The following is a 20,556-nucleotide window of genomic DNA, read 5'->3' as shown; positions in this document are numbered from 1 at the left end:
GGAGTAGTCAGCATATTTGCAATAACTGTGAGTTGTTTAAGAAAATGGACAATATGTGAAGCTCAATGAAAGTAACTGTGGATGTTGATAAACTCGCTGATGTGATTGGGCATGGTACTGTGGAACTGTACACCTGGAACAGCATTAAGTTTATCAGAACAATAGTCAGTGGAGTGCTTTTAATGCCTGAACCGCAATTCAACCTGTTTTCACTAGGAATTGTATTGTACAAAGGTATGTGTGTAGTGTCAAACAGGGAACAATGTGAATTCTTGAACAGTAAAAGTGAAGTTCGTGCATTATTGCAACATGTAAATAACATGCATTGTATATTGTATCCTTAAACAGTACACAATCAGAACAATATCAATAGTTACTTTGAAGTGTGGAGATAAAATGCACTGCACGGTTGACAGTATGACACTAGTGACTTTTCATAAATCAATATTGATAGCGTGTGTGAATTACTGAACTTTGGTACGGTAAATTTGTCTAAAAATGTTGAGAACTTGAGTGTTCAGCATAAAAGATTGTGCCATCACAGCATTACGCTTATGAGCGAGTTATTGTTGCATAAAGGGGTGGACTTCGTTAATGACTTTGTCACTTGCAAAGCGTGTTTGGCAGGTAAACAAATCACTTGTCCTTCCCCATCAGCTCAAGAGCTAAAGCCTCTCTTGAATTGGTTCATCCCAACATCTGCGAACCTGTGGAAATATATTTACTTCTTGGAGGAGCGCGATTTTTTTTTTTTTTTTTTTTTTTTTTTTTTTTTTTTGTTTTGTGGATGACTATTCAGGTTATCACAAAATATTCTTTATAAAACAAAATGATCAGGTTAAAGATTTGATCAAGAACTTTATTGCAAAAGCTTAGAGAGAAATTGGCCTAAAAATTAAAGTTATAAGGAGTAATAATTGACAATAATTTATGAATACTGATTTAGGTCCATTTTTGAGTGAAAATGACATAACTCATCAAAGAAGAACTGAACACATCACAGCAAAATAAAAGAGCTGAAAGAGAAAGGTGCACTATGGCTGAAGCTTCTTGTTCAACAATTTCAGTAATACCCAGAAATTAATGGGCTGAAGCAGATAACATAGCAGCTTATGTAATAAATAAAAATGGTCCGAATCTTGTGAGAGGTAAAACTCCTTTTGAAGTCTTTCATGTAAGAGGATTACCATTACAAGATTCAAAAATATTTGTTGTTCATGTCTCTAACCTTGTACCCAAAGAAAAGAGATTGAAACTAGACCACAAAAACAAAACAAGTTTATTTATGACGATTATGATGATGATGATGATGTGAAAGCGTAAAAAATATTTAATCTTCCACAAAGAAACTGAGGTGCACTGAGATGTAGTTTTCTTGTTGTCAACAAGCTCTGAAAGGAAGAAGGAAATTGGTGTCTCTGTAACAGACTCTGATACTATCTGTCGTGATGAAGATGTCATAGATAAAATTTCAGAATTGGGGGGTGCAGAAAAAAGTAGAAACGGGGATTGAGGTTGTGGAAAAAAAGAGAAGTCAGCTTAGAGAAGAACAAGAAAGCAGTGAAGAAAGAGAAAACAGAGGAGATTCTTTTGAGGATGCAGAGGAAAAAGTAGATGACGAGAATAAGAGGTCATACAAACTGAGACCCATGAGGAATATTCAGTGCCCAAACTACTTGGAGAATTATGGGTTGGGAGTGTTGACAACAGTGAATGATGACGACGACTCCCAGCACCTACACTGAATCAATGTCTTGTAGTGATGCCAAAAATTGTAAAGATGCCATACCAAGAGAACTGCAAGTCCTAGAAGAAAATGATACATGGGATTATATATGTAAGGCAAACAAATGTAATTTTATTGACGCACAGTGGGTTTTTAGGTGAAAAAGAGGTGAGAAAGTTATTTTTTATAAAGCTTGTTTTGTAATTTAAAGTTTCCAGCAAAGGGAAATAGGCCGAAGGCATGAACTGAAGTTTATGTTAGGGAGGGCATTGGTCTATGGTAATTCGTACAGCTGTGTTACCTATACTGATACAATGGTGTAAAGGCTAGCACATCTACCCAGTAAGCAGGACACCCGGATTCAAGTCCCAGTCATGACACAAATTTTAAATCAATTCTTCAGCACCTATTATTATGGTAAATAAAGATTGACATATTCATAAATGTACAGTCCAGTACCAAATCTTACTTCAGCGAGACTTTTTCTGGTTTTCTGTAATGGAAATAACTTTCCCATCTATCAGCTGGATGTTTGCATTGCTTTTCTTTATGGGAAGATAACTGGAGATTTTTATGCTAAATTACCTATTGGATATTGCATTATAATGAATGATAAAGTTTGTAAATTTAGAAAGGACTCACTCAAAAATTGAAATGTTAAATTCCACACAATAATAACTAGGTTAGCATTTGTAAGAGGTGATTTTGCGTACTGCTTGTATACAAAGACACAAAACAGGAACAAATCAAACTTACCTGTTTATATTGATAATTTGGTGATAACTTCAGTTTCTCTGGGTGAAAAGGACAATTTGACAAAGTGTGTATCTTGAGAAAGTATTAAAGGTTTTTGAAATGTTTAAATGTAATTCTGTTGCAATTCCCATGGGGGAATATTTTGGTCACATTAGGTTAAAAAGAGAAAAATCTGAAAATGAAGACATCGAGAAAAGACACAAAAAATTAAAATGGTCACTGATGCATGCCATATTAGGTTCCAGACCAGATATTTTTGTAGCAATAACTTTTCTAAGCAGGTAGAAATCAGGTGAAAGCCTGGATTTATGGAACGCTTTAAAACATGTATGCATTATATTGTTGGAACTCTTAAAACTGAGTCTGTTACATGCTAGGGATGAGAAGTGTGCCAAAACTATAATCGGTTATGTTGACTCTGATTAGGCTGCTGTCGGAGTATAGAGAGAAAATCCACAGATGGTTATCTTTTTAAAGTTTGGGGTTTTCGACTTTCATGGGCAACCAAGAAACAACCCACAGTGTCTTTAGTCATCAACAGCTTCAGAATTTGTAGCCTCAAGTAGGGCAACTAGTGAAGCCTGTTGGCTCAGTAGCTTGTATTTTATTCTTTCTATAGCTGTTGTACTGTATGAAGATAATATGCCAGCAATAAGCATTTGCAAAAACTGACAGTTCCATCATAAACTTAAGCATACAGATGTCAAAATTTTATTTGTTAGGGAGAAAGTATCTGCTAAGAAAGTTGTGTTAAAGCACATTAGCACAAATGAGCAACCAGCTGATTTTCTAACAAAGCGACTACATAAAACAAAATCTGAAAAGTTTAGAGTCTTGCTATGATGTATTTAAATCTTGTAATTTTGTTTTTGTAACACTGATAATTAACACTGAGGGAGTGTTTAGCGGTATTATGTCACATTGTTTTAAGGTGGCAACACAGCTTTTTTGGTTTATGTTAATTTCCATTTTTAAGCCTCTGCGGGTGTCACTACCATCTGCCAATGAGTTATGTGCTATTATATATTTAAATAAACTCTGTACAAACAGACAAAGCTTCATTTACTACCCCAATTACAGATTATATCAATGAAATAGAAACTTATGTAACAATAAAAGTATTGTGGGAGTTAAATTAGATCTTTCTATAGCTTTCGATACAGTTAGTCATGAATTCTTTTAGATAAGATGGAAGCAATAGGGTAAAAAGGAATAGAAAGCAAGTGGTTTCAATCATACTTGTAAAATATTCTCACAGGTTGTGCAGCTCACATCAGCTCATACTAATAGATGCAAGGGAAGTCTATACAAGTGTTCCCAGAGGAGTGTGTTAGGCACCCATCTATTCCATATTTATACAAATGACATACGAATCTCAGAAACTCCAGACAAGACCATGTTCTCTGCAGATGATACGAATGCAATAGTAAGTGATCTTAAGGTATCTCTCTCCACAACAACTGATCAAGTCCTTATATTTATGGTTGAATGAAAACAGGTTGACTGTTAATGTGACGAAAATAGATTGTATAGAATTTTGAAAGATGAATCGAAACCAAAATCTTCATTTGGTACTGGGTGGAAATGAGTTAGAAAGGGTATGATGCACAAAACTTTTAGGAATACGTGTTGACTAATACAAACTGGAAAGACTATGCAACTAAACTCTCCCAGTGACTCAGTTCTGCATGTATTGCCCTGGATGCTTCAGATGCTGCTGGAATGGTTTAGTTAAGTTACTTACAGTCCCTTGCAGCTCACGGAATAGTTTTCTGGGACAAGATTAATAGCAGATTATGAAATTTACACATAGCTCTGCTAGGGTTCACTGCAAGCCCATATTTCAAAAGTTGTATTTGTGCTGATGAAAAGAGCTAGACCAGTAAGAAATATAAAAATGCCATCATCCCGAATTTATTTTATTGGCTACAAGTTTTGGCAGTATAATATGTCCTCCATTCTAGACAGTGGCTGAATTTTTCAATGATAAAATACGTGAATGACCTTTATGAAAAATAACCAGTCTTTGCACCAGCTTACACAAGCACAATTTTAGCACACATCAACAATTAAAACACAACTTACTTGTGTTCTAGCTGTTGATGTGTGCTAAAGCTACAAGGTCTGAAACATCTCCATTGTGTGCAGCCGCCGAACTTGTTGCCCAAGACAATTTTTGGAAAATGTGTTTAAATGTACTTCACAAGATTGGTTGTCCTTACTCCCTGCAAACTAATGGTACACAATTTGTGTATTTTTGTGGTACTGAGTGTAGACTTTCTTTGATGATACTAAAACAGTCACTTTTAACCTTATTACACCAAAATAATTTCACATCAGAAATACAGCTCCTATGCCCAATCTTCTCCAAAAATGGTTACACAGTCAACCGTTTTCAGAAGGCTTTTCAACCAGCTACTTTGCTGCATAGTAGAGAAGTAGAGCAAGATGAAGTAAAGACTGTGGCTTACCTACCACATGTGGGACCTATTTCTGCCAAGAACAGCAGGATTTTCAAGAAGCATAACATCAAGCGTTCTTTCCATATACCATGCCAAAATAAGAGGGCTACTTGGGAATCTGAAAGATGACCTTGATTTTCACAAACCAGGGTTTTATGATATTCCATGCCAAAGTGACATGTCATACAAAGCTACAACCAGGACAATAGTCTTCAGATGCAAAGAACATGAGATGCACACCCAGTTGAGATAGGCAACTATGTCAGCCATTGCCGAGCACTATCTGTATCTTAATCATGACACAAACTATTAAAAAAATGATGGTTCTGGCACAGACTGGGAAATGTTATAAAGAGTTGAGAGAGACAAAGGTGGCGAAAAACTTAATGAATCAGGACACTAAGACCCTGCACTGGAGTTGCTAAAACAGCACTGCAACAGAACTCAAGAAAAAGATCATGGAATGTGGAAAGAACCCCAGAATCACTGTACTGCGAACAGAATGCCAGACCACAATCAAGCAAATCTGGACAAAATAGGAGTGCTAGCTAACGGCCAAGTCCACTGGACCAAAAACGGATGTCTCAGGACAATTCTAGGGGGAATGAACCACAGACAAGACACCTAGTACCAACTACGGAAGGGGGAAAGCATTAAATATAAACTCTGGACCAGTTCCACTTGATTAGCAGTTTTAGTAGCACCTGATGAAGACAAAGCATCATGTTATCAAAACATTATGCATGGATGACACTGACATCCAGTAGAACATCTGACACCGCAAAATGTCAACAGAATGCTTGGAAAGCCTGAAGAATTACATCCTATAATTGACTTGAGTTCACTTAGACATGTTAGACGTGTCCCAATAACTTCATGGTCAGACTCATTAGATAAAATATTTTTGCCCAATCCAATGAACACTCCTCCACTTACGGTGCCTCATCTGTCTTTTCAATATGCAGGCCTCATTTCAAGGGCTTTCTACTTTTGGTTTCAACCAGTTCTCAGTTCTGAAAATAATTTGCAGCAACAACTTTCCTGGAAGGCAATTCATGAACTTTTATTACAAATATTTCAACAATTTACTAATAAAATTTTGACAGTCATAGTGTCTTTACTTTGTACTTGGTCTGATTTTGCTCTCTACATATTGACAGGTGAGCCCTACAGTTTTCCACCTCACAATGCAGGTCCAGAAATCTGCAGCCAAAACTGTGACAGAACCAAAGAGCCTTTTGGTTGAGACCCCTCTACTTGGTTCCAAACTAAAGTGCCTCTGCAGCATGGCCCACCAGATTCTCTGCCACTATTACTCTCTGAGTAAGCAGTCTAAAGACAGCTCAACACGGAAAAAAGCATCTTCAGCTGCTCACAGTGTGAACACAATCAATCCAACCTCATACTACTAAATTAAGGAGCATTGTCACTTATGACAATAGGTGTACCATGGCAATCAGAAGGAGACTTGCCCACCTTAAACAGGAATTCAGTAACAAGAAAAAGTTTCTGATAAGATGGCTCACAAGTTTTAAAAGTAGGTAATAATTCATCAAAACATGTGTCTGAAAAGTTTGTGTAACAAATAAAAATGTAGACGTGGGGAAGGATGCTGAAAATAAGCTTGAGAGAGAAAATTTCTAACAAGGGGGTCCTCAAGGAAATAGATGAAACAAGAGAATTCATGACTACCATAGAAAAAATGAAAGCAAAATGTTCATTGGCCACACTACAAGTCACAAAAAATACTTGTCCACAATATTTGGCGGATGAACAGAAGCGGAAAACTTCAGAAGAATCATCTGGATTCTATGATGAATAGGCTTAAATTCGAACAGTACAGCGACTTAAAACAGTCGGGAGAGGAGAGACTAATATGGCAGCATCAGCAAGGCCTAGCCTATGGGAGAAGATGGTGATAACAAAATCATTATCACAGTGAAAACATTCCTGCATGAATGGATAAACAAGTAGATTTCATTAGTGTTTCATTTTAAATAATCTACCTGTTTTAAAAATAGAGGGTTTACTTCCAGCTGTTATTCAATGCATATTCCAGTGACTTCAGAGTATCAAATTACAAGAGGGTTTTCGTGGGGTAAAAAGTTTTTTCCGAGTCATTGTTAGTTTTTGTTATCATAACATATCCTTTAAACAGAGTATGGGTTAGGAAAATTTGACTTACGACTGTTATTGTTTGCACCAGCACAGTTGTCATTGTTGACAAGCATTTTCCTTGTAGCAGAATATCATCATCTTCCACACAAGACTCAAACAAATTCTGAAATAGATTGAAATTATTCCTTTTGTTGCAGCAATGCAGCTAACTGCTATTTGGTTAGAGTACTGGTCCTCCAGTTACTTGCCTTCAGTGTTGCAAAAATTAATTCTGCGTCAGTCACAGAGTTCAACAGAGACGTCTGTTCTTCTATAAACGTGCATATACTTAGTTTGGTAGTCATCACAACATATTTTTCCTCTAAGAGCACCTGAAAATTTGACTATTACAATAGGTGGAAGTGATTTTCATCTTTTACGTACGCTGGAAAAAAAACTTTTACCTTCAGTGCACAGTCAAAAATGTCGTGGAGTTCAAGAGAATTCGAAAATACATCCTTCAAGCCAAGCAGTTTCAATTGGTGCTTATCTTTGGTGGTCAACATTATCAAAACGGAACATGAACTTAACTATTCGTAAGTGATTTTGCTTTTCATCACTTAACGCATAACGTGTTATCCAAGTGACTTCTTTCGATTAACATTTCTCTATAATACGCACATTGTGCTTTACTTTGACAGCACAATACGCCTCTAACCTTCACACCAGTGTTTGTTTACTTATACTGCCTGTCAGATTACAAAACACAGCAAACTGCAAAGATATTTATCTAGATTGTTGGGCTAGATTCCTTCGTCGGTAGATTCTCAGTTGAGAATGGAAAACATGGATTGTTGAAAATTAAGATAGCATAGTTTCCTTCCAGATCAAAAATTTGTTTAACTGTATCATAGAGGTTTTAATTAATAAATTTTACTATTTAAAAATTAGATCTGAATATAATATGGACACTAAAAATACTATGTGATTATCCTAAATGTTTTTCTACGTAGCCTAATTTATGTGTAAGGACTTCCTAATTAAATAATAACATTCTAGTTTAATCAGGTTACAAGCCAATAAAAGATTGGTTCAGTTCACAGTAATAATAACAATGTATTGTGAAATTTCTAAACTTCACGTGCCTGGAATTTACAGAACAAATATGTTATCTGTGGAGTTTTAAGCCACGTCCCTGCCTTTCGACCAATCGGAATAGCTCTTGCTATACAACGGGTCTGTAATAGCAGCGATCTTGTTCTTTCTCTTGCGTTGTAGGAGGAGGATGGCTACGAACAATTATTTTGGTTTTACGCACGGCGGGACGCAGTATGGGTGTGTATATATTTGTTTACGTTTTGCATGAGATATTTTTCTCTTATTATTGTTATTAACTTAAGCGATTGTTATCAGGCAGGGTTATTTTTGGTGAATCCTGTTCACCGGCTTATCCGATTATCGTGAATGGCGGCGAGGGGTGTCGGTTTCAAGCATGATGGGATAAATATGTGATGGAAGCTAGTGTCAAATGTTCAGTTGTAATGCAAAGAAAAAGTAGTACGAACTTGCGGGTTAAGTACATTATTTCTTATCCTTTTTTAGGAAGTTTACGTTCGCTCGTGAATTGGCGGTCGTGAAGCGACGCCATCTTGGCCTTTGAATTTGTTTAGTTGAATTTTAGGTAACAAATTTGGGTTCTTAACATTGTCATTTCGGCGAATCGGCGCGAAGCTATGCTTATCTGCTAAAATGTTAATATACTCGTATTCCCACCTATCCTTTGAAGTGATTGTGTTGAATTCATGTACGGCCATTGTCTACGGAAAAAGGCAAGAAGGATGCATCACGTTTCATGTTTGATGTACAACTTAATCAGGCAGTAAGAGTTCGTTGAATAATTAGCCTATTTATGGGAAGTGGCTTGCACGTTGTGTGTTCTTAAGTGCTCCTCGAACGATATACCGTTATACTTGATGTCGCGTCCTAGAATGTTTCCTTTACGCGTATCGATTGACGATAGATATTGCCCGGGGAGAGTGCTTTCATCCTACTGGTTGAAATAAGTGATAGAGCAGAGCAGCTTAGGTGTACAGATTGTTCCAACCCGCGTGGAACCTCTTAAATATCAGTAGATTTCAGTATAAATTGTCACGCCAAAAGGTAGAACGTCGTTGATTGACAAAGATCAGCTGTACTGTTTGTATTTGGATCATATCCAAAAATTACCAAAGTGTGGTAACAATTAAATCCATGTAACTCGTAATCTGAAATTAGTATTTACTTGTCAGTGTATTAATCCTGGTAGTAATGGAAATACATTGTTTGTATCCATTCTCGCGTATTGTATTAATGTGAAAGATGCCATTGTAGAGTAATAATATATCGGATATTTTATTAAAGCATAGTGAATAATAAAATTTAAAGGGTAGTTAATTTATGTCTTGGTTTAAAATCAGTTTATTCGCTGTTTCCACACTGTTTATCAGAATTCGTTACAATTTATAATTACTTTTACTAGGAGCGTTACATATATTGCAACACCCATTTTACAATCAACTAGGATATAATAAGCTGATTAAAAGTTTGAGCTTTGTTTAATTCAACCCAGAAATTAGCCACTGTACTGCAGTGACAAGCTTTCCCAATCGCCACTACTTGGGGCATAGACATACAGCGTGTTCTCGGTAACATGGTGATTTTACAGGCACTGTCAGAAGTGGAGCACCATTTGTCTTGGAGTACTGCCAACATTAAGTAGTCTCTAGATGCAAAATATTAATGTATGTTTTGTTAAGGGTGGTGGTGCCTGCACTGTACAAAGCAGCTGAGAATTTCTTCCTGTCACCACTCATCAACCCTTAGCAAGCTTAATGTGGGGGCAAGACACGCCTCCTACCATTACTGAAAGTCATCTCGTGAATCGTCAACTTATCATGGTCAAGCCGTACATACATGTAACTTTTGTGCCAATTTGCTATGTCTTAGTTATGTCAAGGAAACTAGCTGTACACTGGTTCATAGCATCTAGTATCTGCTCAAAGCAACTCAGATTGCCCTCTATTAAACAGTTATCATATTGTTAATAGCCTCATTATTATGTAACTCTTCCACCAACTGTGACATTGCTTGTGCTCAAATCAGTACTAAATAAAGCATTACGTGTATGTCATACTTGTTTCATGATGGCCGGACTCCACTTTGTACCAAGAGGTGATTTGCGAATTTAATTTCAGTCACTTCTGTTATTGCATTATCACAGAAACGATTAACACTCGTGAATGTAGGTGGTGTGAATATTGCACAGTGTCTGTTCTATAACATATTCTGAAATGCCTAGTTTATTGGGCACAAGATGTGATAAACTTCATGTGTTCTTGCCAGTGTTGCTCTACAGTGCACACTGTCATTTTGTCATTAGATCACAGAAAGGCAAAAATGTAAGATTCTTGTGTTCTTTGTGTGTAGTGTCTGGAATAACCTGCGAATCGTGCAGTGATTGTAGTCTTTTGGAAGACTTTGTAGGTGGCTGCAGTCTTGTGACAAGATTTTTGATATCTTTGGTGCTTTTACTCAGTGCAGCAGCGTCTTCAGGACATTATGCTTTCTGTGTCAGCAACAAGTAGCAGAGAGCATGCAGATAAGTTGGTGTATGTGTTTTGTTACACTCTGAGGAGGTACTCAGTTTTTCACTAGAGAGAGATCAAGGAATGGCAAGGCATGGTTTGTCACCATTGTGAAAATTGTGTTTGCAAAAACTATTAAGGTGTTTGAGAGCTCTTAAGTTCATTTGAGCAGTTGCCAGACAACAGGCTGTACTGCTCATGCTCAACTGTGATGACATAGACAGCCTGTGCTTTGTGCTTGCTCTGCTCATAATGCTTTTTGTTGCATTTCTGTGTGGAATTTTGTGTGTGGTGGGGCATAACATGACAATGCTCAGTACTGCAGCATCAATTCTATGCAGATAAGGAATGCAAATAAGGAAGCAGTTTTTTGCGTATTATTCATTTCAAAGCTAGACTCCACAGCTCAAAGTACCATAACATTTTGCTATGTAGTGAAACTATTTCAAAATGTGTGAAAAATTAACAAGGTTGTCTGTGAGGCAAAGAAACTGTACAACTGACAGTTTATATTCTACTCTAGGAATAAAAATAAAGCTATGTTGGGAGTTAAAATCATAAAACACGGTATGCTGCCTGTCTACAATTTGGCATAGAATGGCATTCTAGAAATTTAAGATGTAAACAGAAATAAAGAAATAACTTCAGGACTAGAGGAAGTACTAGACAAGTGCCTTGTGATCGAAAAAACAGTGTCACAGAAGGCAGATTTGTAAAATTCTGCTACAGCTGTCAATATATTTGAAACAAAATTTTTAGTTCAAAACTACTGACCAAATTTGCCTGCTTAGCCACTTCAAGTCAGTGTTTACATATGTTTGTACGTATATAGCATTAAGATATCCTACTGTGTCATAAAAGGAACAGGGCATCAGCTACTACTCCAGCAGTGTCGGAATTTCATGAACCATACTAAAATGCTTCATTACGCTGTAACTGCAGATTTCTACATTCACAGCTTGTGGTCTCGGGGTTGTGTTCTCGCTTTCTGAGCATGGGGGCCCGGGTTCGATTCCCGGTGGGGTCAGGGATTTTCACCTGCCTCGAGATGACTGGGTGTTGTGTCGTCATCATCATCATTCATCCCCTTTATGGATGGAGGAAGGAAACGGCAAACCACCTCCACTAGGACCTTGCCTAGTAGGACGGTGCGGATCTCCTGCATCGTTCCCCTACACTCTTGTCAAGGAGTATGGGACTTCATCATCATGTCCAGATGTACTCTGAAGTACCTGATATTCAGCTTTTCTATGTGGTTTTTGTGATACCGATTTTTTTTGGAGGTCCAGTGCTGTATTCTCATGTTTGGTTCTTTATTATGGTATTGTCATTTGTCCCAGAAAATGAAAATTTGCACTTGAAATCGAATGAAATTGAAAGTAGACAATAGTGTGGAATGAAACACTTCGTTTCAAATAAACTACCTCAGTGGAAAAATTAATAGAAGAAAATTTCTGTACAAAACTGACAGAAATAGCTTCATTAAGACTTTAATTGTTGGTTGATAATAATGTGTAAATAATATAAAATTGGAAAATTGAAACTACTAACTTATTTTGGTCTTTCATGGTTATGAGAATGTATATTAATTCACTTGATGGTTCCTGGCCACAGAAATGTTTTGTTTTCATTTGACGTGGGAGCTGTAAACAGAGACCAACATCATCACGAAACGTGTACACGGGTCACATGGAGGACGACTCTCCCCACCCCCCACCCCCCCCTATAACTCTGCTTGCTCTGCGCATGCGAGAATCTGGCAGCTTGGGCGCGCCAGAAAAATGTTTCTGGGTAGCATCTGGCTACTTGCTGCTACTGCTTATATGGCAAACACCCACTTCAAGTAGCCAGAAACGAGTGAAGGCACTACTCACACACAAATTCAACCCTGTGCATGCACATGAGCCCACTGGCAACTGCTCAAATGAACATCTTCTTTCCATCTAGTAGATAAATGGGATCATGTAAGCAATGTTGTTCAAAGTACTTAGGCTTTCTTGCTAGAGCCACCATTGGTTCTATAAAAAATGAGACTAATCCTAGGCCGCTGATACGTTGCACTTGAGGTTTGTTTCCAATTGGCTGTGTGACATCAAATGAGGAACGACATTCATGAGGTTCTAAGCGGCAGGTGTGAACCAATCCCAGCATGGTAATCGCTGCCCATCGTGATGTCAAAGCTCCCATGTTGCCAGCTTTGTTTGGTGTGAAAGTAAACAATGAGAATTGTGTATTGCTTATACAGTGTACTTGTTTTGGGCTGTGAAAACTGAATTTGCCTAGTGACATTCGTTTGTTCAAGGTGTGCCGCTAGCCAGCGAGGCTTTGAAGTTACTACAGAGAACTTGTGAGTTTTACGAACAGGAGAAAGAATATACAAGTATTCATGGACGACCATCAGTTACTACCAATAACGTAGTGTAACACACATCAAAAACCTTTGGAATTAGTGCTGGAACGATAGTAAGCAAGACAGTGTTAGTTCAAAAGTTTATAGATGGTGTGAGCTGTAATTATTGTGACCCATGTTGATCAGATAATGTATTTTTAGTGACAAAGTGAACTTATCAGGGATGGGAAAGTCACTAAGAAGCGTGCTGAAAAGTAGAGAGATCTGTTACAAAGTGCTAGACAAATGCAGAGTCCTGTGAGAAAAGGTGCATATTGTTATGGCTTGAAGCGTATTCCTGCACAAAGTTGTGGTCAAGGGCATCTGTGTTTGTGGTGATAACCATGAAGACTGTTCTGATGCTGATTCTGACTACAGTGAGCTGGATGGAATTGTGCCATTGTTGCCATAAAATAGTGTGTGAAAGACAACGAATATGGTTTATTTCTTGTATCATTGTCATTATAAAACGGGGTGAGGAGCTACAATCTCAGTTGTTTATTTGCTGTCATTGTGGTAGCTAGTCAAAAGCGAATTGTTATATGTATAGTGTTAGTGCGCGATGGCTTACATTTACAACAGGGAGTCTATGACCTGGGAGATCCGGGAAAAACCCCGGAATTTATTTGAATTCCTTCTCGGTTAAATTTTTGTAATTTTAACTGGTAAGAACCAATACTCTAACAAAGGATATTACTGTATGCTACTACTGCAGAATAATACTGCAGCGTACGAGAGGAAATGCGCCATATACAGCAACAAAACAGTGCTCGTACAAGCGTCTGCCAACAGCAAAATGTGTCAAAGGCTTTAGGAAGACTATGCAATGCTTTGTAACAACAAATTGCCTCCGATGAGCATGACGTCACAACTGTTAAGATTAGATTTGTTTTAGCAGTTAAGAGTGGGATCATGCGCAGTTGAATAGTATCTTCTTCCACTTGTGGCTACAGAAACGTGGCTGTGTAAGCAGCTGCAAAAGAGAGAGAGAGAGAGAGAGAGAGAGAGAGAAGCTAGGCGCTACTGGGAAAAATTTTACTGCCACGGCCAAGTTGCCAGATTGTGCAGCAGCCCTGGATCGGGGGGGGGGGGGGGGGGGGCAATTAGTATTCCTGAGGAGAAAACCTTGTTTCATAAAGTGCCTAGCATCCAGCGCACATTGGTCTATCCACTATTCGTATGACTTTGAAACATGTCCTTTTCGGTTTTTGAATGTTGTTGAACACATTCTAAGTTGATTTATGAATGAATCATAAGTTGATTTGTGAATGCATGCATAGTGTACATGATGTTTCTGTCAGTGGAATCCTCGTCACATCTAGAAATAAACTTTCCTGCAGACAAAAGGGACTATACGAGCTGAGTAGAGTATAGCCGAACGAAAGAAAGCCAACCACTGTCTAATTATGTGGTTGATTGGGTTTGCGAATGATGAGCGTTGTTATGATTACCAGCGAAATCCATTTCAGACTACCAGAGTGTGAATAAATGACTACCAGGAATAACAGGTAAGAATGATTACGTGTTATCTTCTCGGTGTTGTTGTTGTTGTTGTGGTCTTCAGTCCTGAGACTGGTTTGATGCAGCTCTCCATGCTACTCTATCCTGTGCAAGCACCTTCATCTCCCAGTACCTACTGCAACCTACATCCTTCTGAATTTGCTTAGTGTATTGATCTCTTGGTCTCCCTCTACGATTTTTACCCTCCACGCTGCCCTCCAATGCTAAATTTGTGATCCCTTGATGCCTCAAAACATGTCCTACCAACAGATCCCTTCTTCTAGTCAAGTTGTGCCACAAACTTCTCTTCTCCCCAATCCTATTCAATACCTCCTCGTTAGTTATGTGATCTACCCATCTAATCTTCAGTATTCTTCTGTAGCACCACATTTCGAAAGCTTCTATTCTCTTCTTGTCCAAACTGGTTATTGTCCATGTTTCACTTCCATACATGGCTACACTCCATACAAATAATTTCAGAAACGACTTCCTGACACTTAAATCTATACTCGATGTTAACAAATTTCTCTTCTTCAGAAACGCTTTCCTTGCCATTGCCAGTCTACATTTTATATCCTCTCTACTTCGACCATCATCAGTTATTTTACTCCCTAAATAGCAAAACTCCTTTACTACTTTAAGTGTCTCATTTCCTAATCTAATCCCCTCAGCATCACCCGATTTAATTTGACTACATTCCATTATCCTCGTTTTGCTTTTGTTGATATTCATCTTATATCCTCCTTTCAAGACACTGTCCGTTCCGTTCAACTGCTCTTTCAAGTCCTTTGCTGTCTCTGACAGAATTACAATGTCATCGGTGAACCTCAGTTTTTATTTCTTCTCCATGGATTTTAATACCTACTCCGAATTTTTCTTTTGTTTCTTTTACTGCTTGCTCAATATACAGATTGAATACATCGGGGAGAGGCTACAACCCTGTCTCACTCCTTTCCCAACCACTGCTTCCCTTTCATGCCCCTCGACTCTTATAACTGCCATCTGGTTTCTGTACAAATTGTAAATAGCCTTTCGCTCCCTGTATTTTACCCCTGCCACCTTCAGAATTTGAAAGAGAGTATTCCAGTTAACGTTGTCAAAAGCTTTCTCTAAGTCTACAAATGCTAGAAACGTAGGTTTGCCTTTTCTTAATCTTTCTTCTAAGATAAGTCGTAAGGTTAGTATTGCCTCATGTGTTCCAACATTTCTACGGAATCCAAACTGATCTTCCCCGAGGTCCGCTTCTACCAGTTTTTCCATTCGTCTGTAAAGAATTCGCGTTAGTATTTTGCAGCTGTGACTTATTAAACTGATAGTTCGGTAATTTTCACATCTGTCAACACCTGCTTTCTTTGGGATTGGAATTATTATATTCTTCTTGAAGTTTGTGGGTATTTCGCCTGTCTCATACATCTTGCTCACCAGATAGTATAGTTTTGTCATGACTGACTCGGTGTAGCCAAGAAAATTTTTGGCCAGATCGATATACTAGCAAGGGCCAGTTGTACAGTCTCCGGCCAGCAGCCGCTTTAAGGTCTATTCTGGAAGTAGCGCGGAAAACGCATTGTATGAACATGTAATAACGCCTAACCGGAGAATAATCGCGGGATAACTAAACTGGTGATTCTGGCAGAGTTAGTCAAGTTATCTGGCAGATAAGCTTTGACACTGGCAGGAATAGATACAGAATTAGTGATGACAACATTGTTTGTTAGAACGAGGAAGGAGAAGAAACGGTGAAATCACTTAATTTATGGAAGAATATGACGATTCCAAATTTATTTAAAAATTTTGCACTACTACTTATCGATCTCATGCTTGTGAAACTGGAGCGTATGAATGAAGTGTAAAAGCATTTCCTAACGGAAAGCTTTTTGCTTGTGGCTGGCCTAATAGACATTTGTTATTGGTACTTTGTGAATTATATTCTGCCGTGCTATAAAAATGACCATTTCTGCCAAAACAATCTTGTTTATTTGGTGTGTGTTACAGTTGCTGCAGTATTATAAAGGCCTATTTTGTTTTATCTCACACAGTGACAAAATACAGGTAATCAGGTCGAGAAACCACGCCAGCCTTGGGTGTATTTGCAATTACAGCTTTTTCAGTATTAGACAGCGACATTTCGATTTTTTATGTAGCACAATGTTTGACGAACTTTGATGAGGTAACAGATCCTTCCGCAGAAAGGAAAGCACGGCATGTAAAGCTGTAGCAAGATTAGAGAGAAAAAAATTCTAGGAGCTAAGGATTGAAGAAATGAGTACTGTCTTGCTAGTCTCTTCTCTTTACTGGTTTTATGTATCCTATACTGAATTTTATGTCGCACAAATCAGCAAGTTGTTTGCTAATAGGGATAAGAGTGAAAATTTTCTGAAGAGTTTTTTTTTTTTAAGAAGGGGGGGGGGGGCAGGATGTCACACCGGCCGACTGGAAGCAGGAGAGGCACCATAGGACATGTTAATTTCCACTGTCGTGAATATAGTTTGATGGCATCCAGTACAAAATATACACTTTTCAATACCACAGACCGAAATACAGTGACGTGCGATAGAAGAATGCTGTATGAAGAGGTGTGGTGCTGCACTTTGGCACACTTAAGATCAAATAACATGTCTTACAACTCCTCGGACGCATATGTTTTATGTATCAGACTCTTCAGAAAGATTTGTGCTACAAAATGAACACTTTTAATAGGGAAGCGGGTAGTCTCCACGTGACCCGTGTTTACATTTAGTGATTTTGCCATTTCCTCTTTGTCTACTGCACTCACGTCAAATGAAAACAAAATTGATTACTTTGGCCGGGAGCTATCGTGTGAATTAAAATACATTCACATAATTACAGAAGGCTAAAATACGTTATTAGTTTCAGATTTTATTTTATTTCCACCTTTCTGACAGTCAAGCATTAATTGCCATGCAGAACAATGAAGTTATTTTTATTGGTTTGCTGAAGAAATTTTCTTTTATTAATTTTTTTCGGCTGAGGCAGTTCATATATTTGAAACAAAGGGTTTAATTTCAAACTATTGGCTAGTTTCAACTGTTCAGTGCATTTAAAGTGTACGTTTTCATGTTCTAGCACGTATGGCATTATGCCATAACAAAGAACCAGACAGGAGATAGCAAAGTACTGATACCCAAGGAAATTTACATCCCGATGCCACATTGAAAAGCTTAATATCAGTTCGATGCCTACTTCCCTGTAAATTGGGGACTCATTTAAAAGTCAGCTCTTTGATGCCGAGCCATGTAGAAGAATTTATAGCCCAGAAGATATTAATTTAAACCATTAACTTTTCCTGTTCGTGTGTTTGCGGTACTTAAGTGATGTTGCTATTGGCTGACTACACCACGTGTCCGAACCTCTGAATATCCGCTGTCATCAGCTGGCAAGATCACGTGACATGAGCTATGACAGGCTTACAAATTTATGCATCGCAATCTTGATTTCAATGCTTTGGAAAGTAACATGCGGTGTTTGGTGGAATTTGTAAAACGAAATTATGCAGCGTACATGTTACTGCACATCAAATGTCTTTCCAAAAGGTGGTGTCCCCCCCCCCCCCCCCCTTGAGTTTCATTTTCTAAAGCGCCGGGAAATTATACACCCATGTATAAAACCATAACCATTGAAAAGATTGATAAGTTATACAGTTCAGAGATAAAATATACTGTCAGTTAACAGGGAAAAACTTGATTCCACCCGGGAGAAAGTGTATTTTTAACCGGGCAATCTGGGAATTTTTTTCCTTGTCCGCGTATACACCCTGTACAAGTTGAAACAGAAAACCAAATAGTTTGCTATGTGTATAGAGGCTGCTGACATTGCTATTGTGGTATATAGCCAACCTAACTTCACGTAATGCAAATTGTCAAGTGCATTGTTTCACTGGTGCAGGTATACGGTATGCTTAATCTAGAAATTGTCCTATGGAAAGCCAGAGAAAGATGTATACAGTATTTTCATCAAACAGGTGAAAATAACAAACCATATCAGAAACGACCATTCAGTCTCCTCCAAGATACAGAAATGCTGCAACTTAAGATCTGTAAAGGACAAAGAAATTATTGATACACAATTTGGCCAGAATCCTAGGTTCGTTTCAGCAGTTACCAGATAGAGCTAGGCAACAGGCCGTACTGCGCATGCTCAGCTATGATGACCTAGGCAGCTCGTGCTTTGGCGTTTGCTCTGCTCATACACTTTTCGTCACATTTCTGTCTGGAATTCCGTGCGTGGTGGGGTGTCGCGTGACCATGTGCAGTGCTGCGGCATGTTGTTGAGAGGACCTAGGGAATTGTATCTGGAGCAATTGTTTTATCATATCCTAGCCAGATAAGGAATGCAAATAAGGAAACAGTTCTTGGCATAATATTAATTTCAAAATTAGACTATACAGCTCAAAGTACCATAACATTTTGCTATGTGGTGACATTGATAGATTTTTTTGTTAATTGGTACTCAGCATTATTGTTATCTAGCTTTTCCAATCACGTTTACATCTACACAGCTAGTAAGAAGGAATACAAGGTTTTAAGTGTTCCTTGTGTAGCTTACACCAGAATAAAGGACAGTAAATTCCATGACTATTTCAAAATGTGTAAAAAATTAACAAAGTTGTCTGTGAGGCAAAGTACAGCTGAAAATTTATATTCTACTCTAGGGATAAATATAAATTCATGTGGGGAGTTACAGTGGTAGACACGGCATGCTGCCAGTCTACAGTTTAGCATAGAATAGCATTCTATAAATTTGAGATTTAAACACAAATTAAGAAATAACTTCAGGCCTACAGGAAGTACTAGACAGGTGTCTTGTGATTGAAAAACGCTGTGTTTTACGGAAGGCAGATTTGTAAAATTCTGCTGCAGCTGTCAGTATATTTGAAACTAAATATTTAGTCAAAACTACTGATCAAATTTGCCTGCTTAGTCATTTCAAGTCAATGTTTACCTATATTTGTACATATATAGCTTTTAAGAGATCTTACAGTGTCATAAAAGTAACAGGGTGTCAGAGATACTCAAGCAGCATCAGAATTTCATAAACCATACTAAAATGCTTCATTCCGCTCTTAATTGTACATTTGTGTGTCCAGATGCACTCTGAAGTGCCTGATATTCAGCTTTTCAATGTGGTTTTCAGGATACTAGTTTTCTTGGAGGTCCAGTACTGGTTTCTCATGTTTGGTTCTTTATTATGGTATAATGTCATTCATCCCAGAAAATGAAAATTTGCACTAGAAATTGAACGAAGTTGAAAGTAGCTAATAGTGTGGAATGAAACTCTTTTGTTTCAAATAAACTGACTCACTCAGTGAAAAAGATTAATAGAAGTGATTTTCTCACAAAACTGACAGAAATAGCTTCATTAAGGCATTAATGGTAGATCTCTAGTAACTTACAAATAATATAAAATCAGAAAATTGAAACTGATAACTTATTTTAGTCTTCCATGATTTATGAGAATATATATTAATTCACTTGATGGCTTCTGGCCACAGAAATGTTTTGTTTTCATTTGACATGGGAGATGTAAACGGAGAGAGACCAGCAATATCACGAAACGCGTACGCGGTTCATGTGGAGGATGATCCCCCACTATAACTCGGCTTGGGTGTGCCAGAAATCTTTCTGGGTAGCATCTGGCTATTTGCTGCTATTGCTCATACAGTAAACAGCCACGCTTCAAGTAACCAGAAGTGGGAGAACACACTGCTCATACCCGAATTCGGCTCTGCGCATGCGCACGAGCCTGCTGACAAGTGCTCAGATGAACCTCCTCTGATGGTGTCAGCAGCTATTGCGTTGTACATCAATGTTGGAAATTCATTGACTGTTGTAGACAGTGGGCCAGTGAGAATCGCCAAATGTAATTATTTGTTTGGTGGAACATGCAAGTAGTTTACATCTGTTTTCAGTATGGAGAGTGTCAGAATAATTTTTACTGATCCGGTTGTTACGAATTTTAAGGTTGGTACCAGATTATTTTGTTTTA

At 38.0% G+C, this 20,556-nt stretch overlaps 2 protein-coding genes across 3 annotated transcripts in view; one reads left to right on the top strand and one right to left on the bottom strand.

Annotated features, from left to right (window-relative positions):
* LOC124622125 (AP-5 complex subunit beta-1-like) overlaps positions 1 to 7,813 on the bottom strand; it is a 135,680-nt gene extending 127,867 nt beyond the window's left edge. The window contains exons 1-3 of the mRNA XM_047147738.1: positions 7,506 to 7,813; positions 7,311 to 7,433; positions 7,130 to 7,225 (exon numbers count right to left, since the gene is read on the bottom strand). Of these exons, the coding sequence (XP_047003694.1) occupies positions 7,130 to 7,225; positions 7,311 to 7,433; positions 7,506 to 7,607 (321 nt within the window). The 5' untranslated portion in view covers positions 7,608 to 7,813. The remainder of the gene's footprint in view (positions 1 to 7,129; positions 7,226 to 7,310; positions 7,434 to 7,505) is intronic.
* Positions 7,814 to 8,253: 440 nt separating this feature from the next.
* The window catches only part of LOC124621775 (zinc finger RNA-binding protein), a 42,670-nt gene continuing 30,367 nt past the window's right edge, over positions 8,254 to 20,556 (top strand). For both annotated transcript variants that reach the window (XM_047147211.1, XM_047147210.1), the window contains exon 1: positions 8,254 to 8,376. In XM_047147211.1, the coding sequence (XP_047003167.1) occupies positions 8,327 to 8,376 (50 nt within the window). In that variant the 5' untranslated portion in view covers positions 8,254 to 8,326. The remainder of the gene's footprint in view (positions 8,377 to 20,556) is intronic.

Source organism: Schistocerca americana, chromosome 7, assembly GCF_021461395.2.
Source record: "Schistocerca americana isolate TAMUIC-IGC-003095 chromosome 7, iqSchAmer2.1, whole genome shotgun sequence".
Taxonomy (NCBI): Eukaryota; Metazoa; Arthropoda; class Insecta; order Orthoptera; family Acrididae; genus Schistocerca; species Schistocerca americana.
This window is presented reverse-complemented; position numbering and strand designations above follow the sequence as displayed.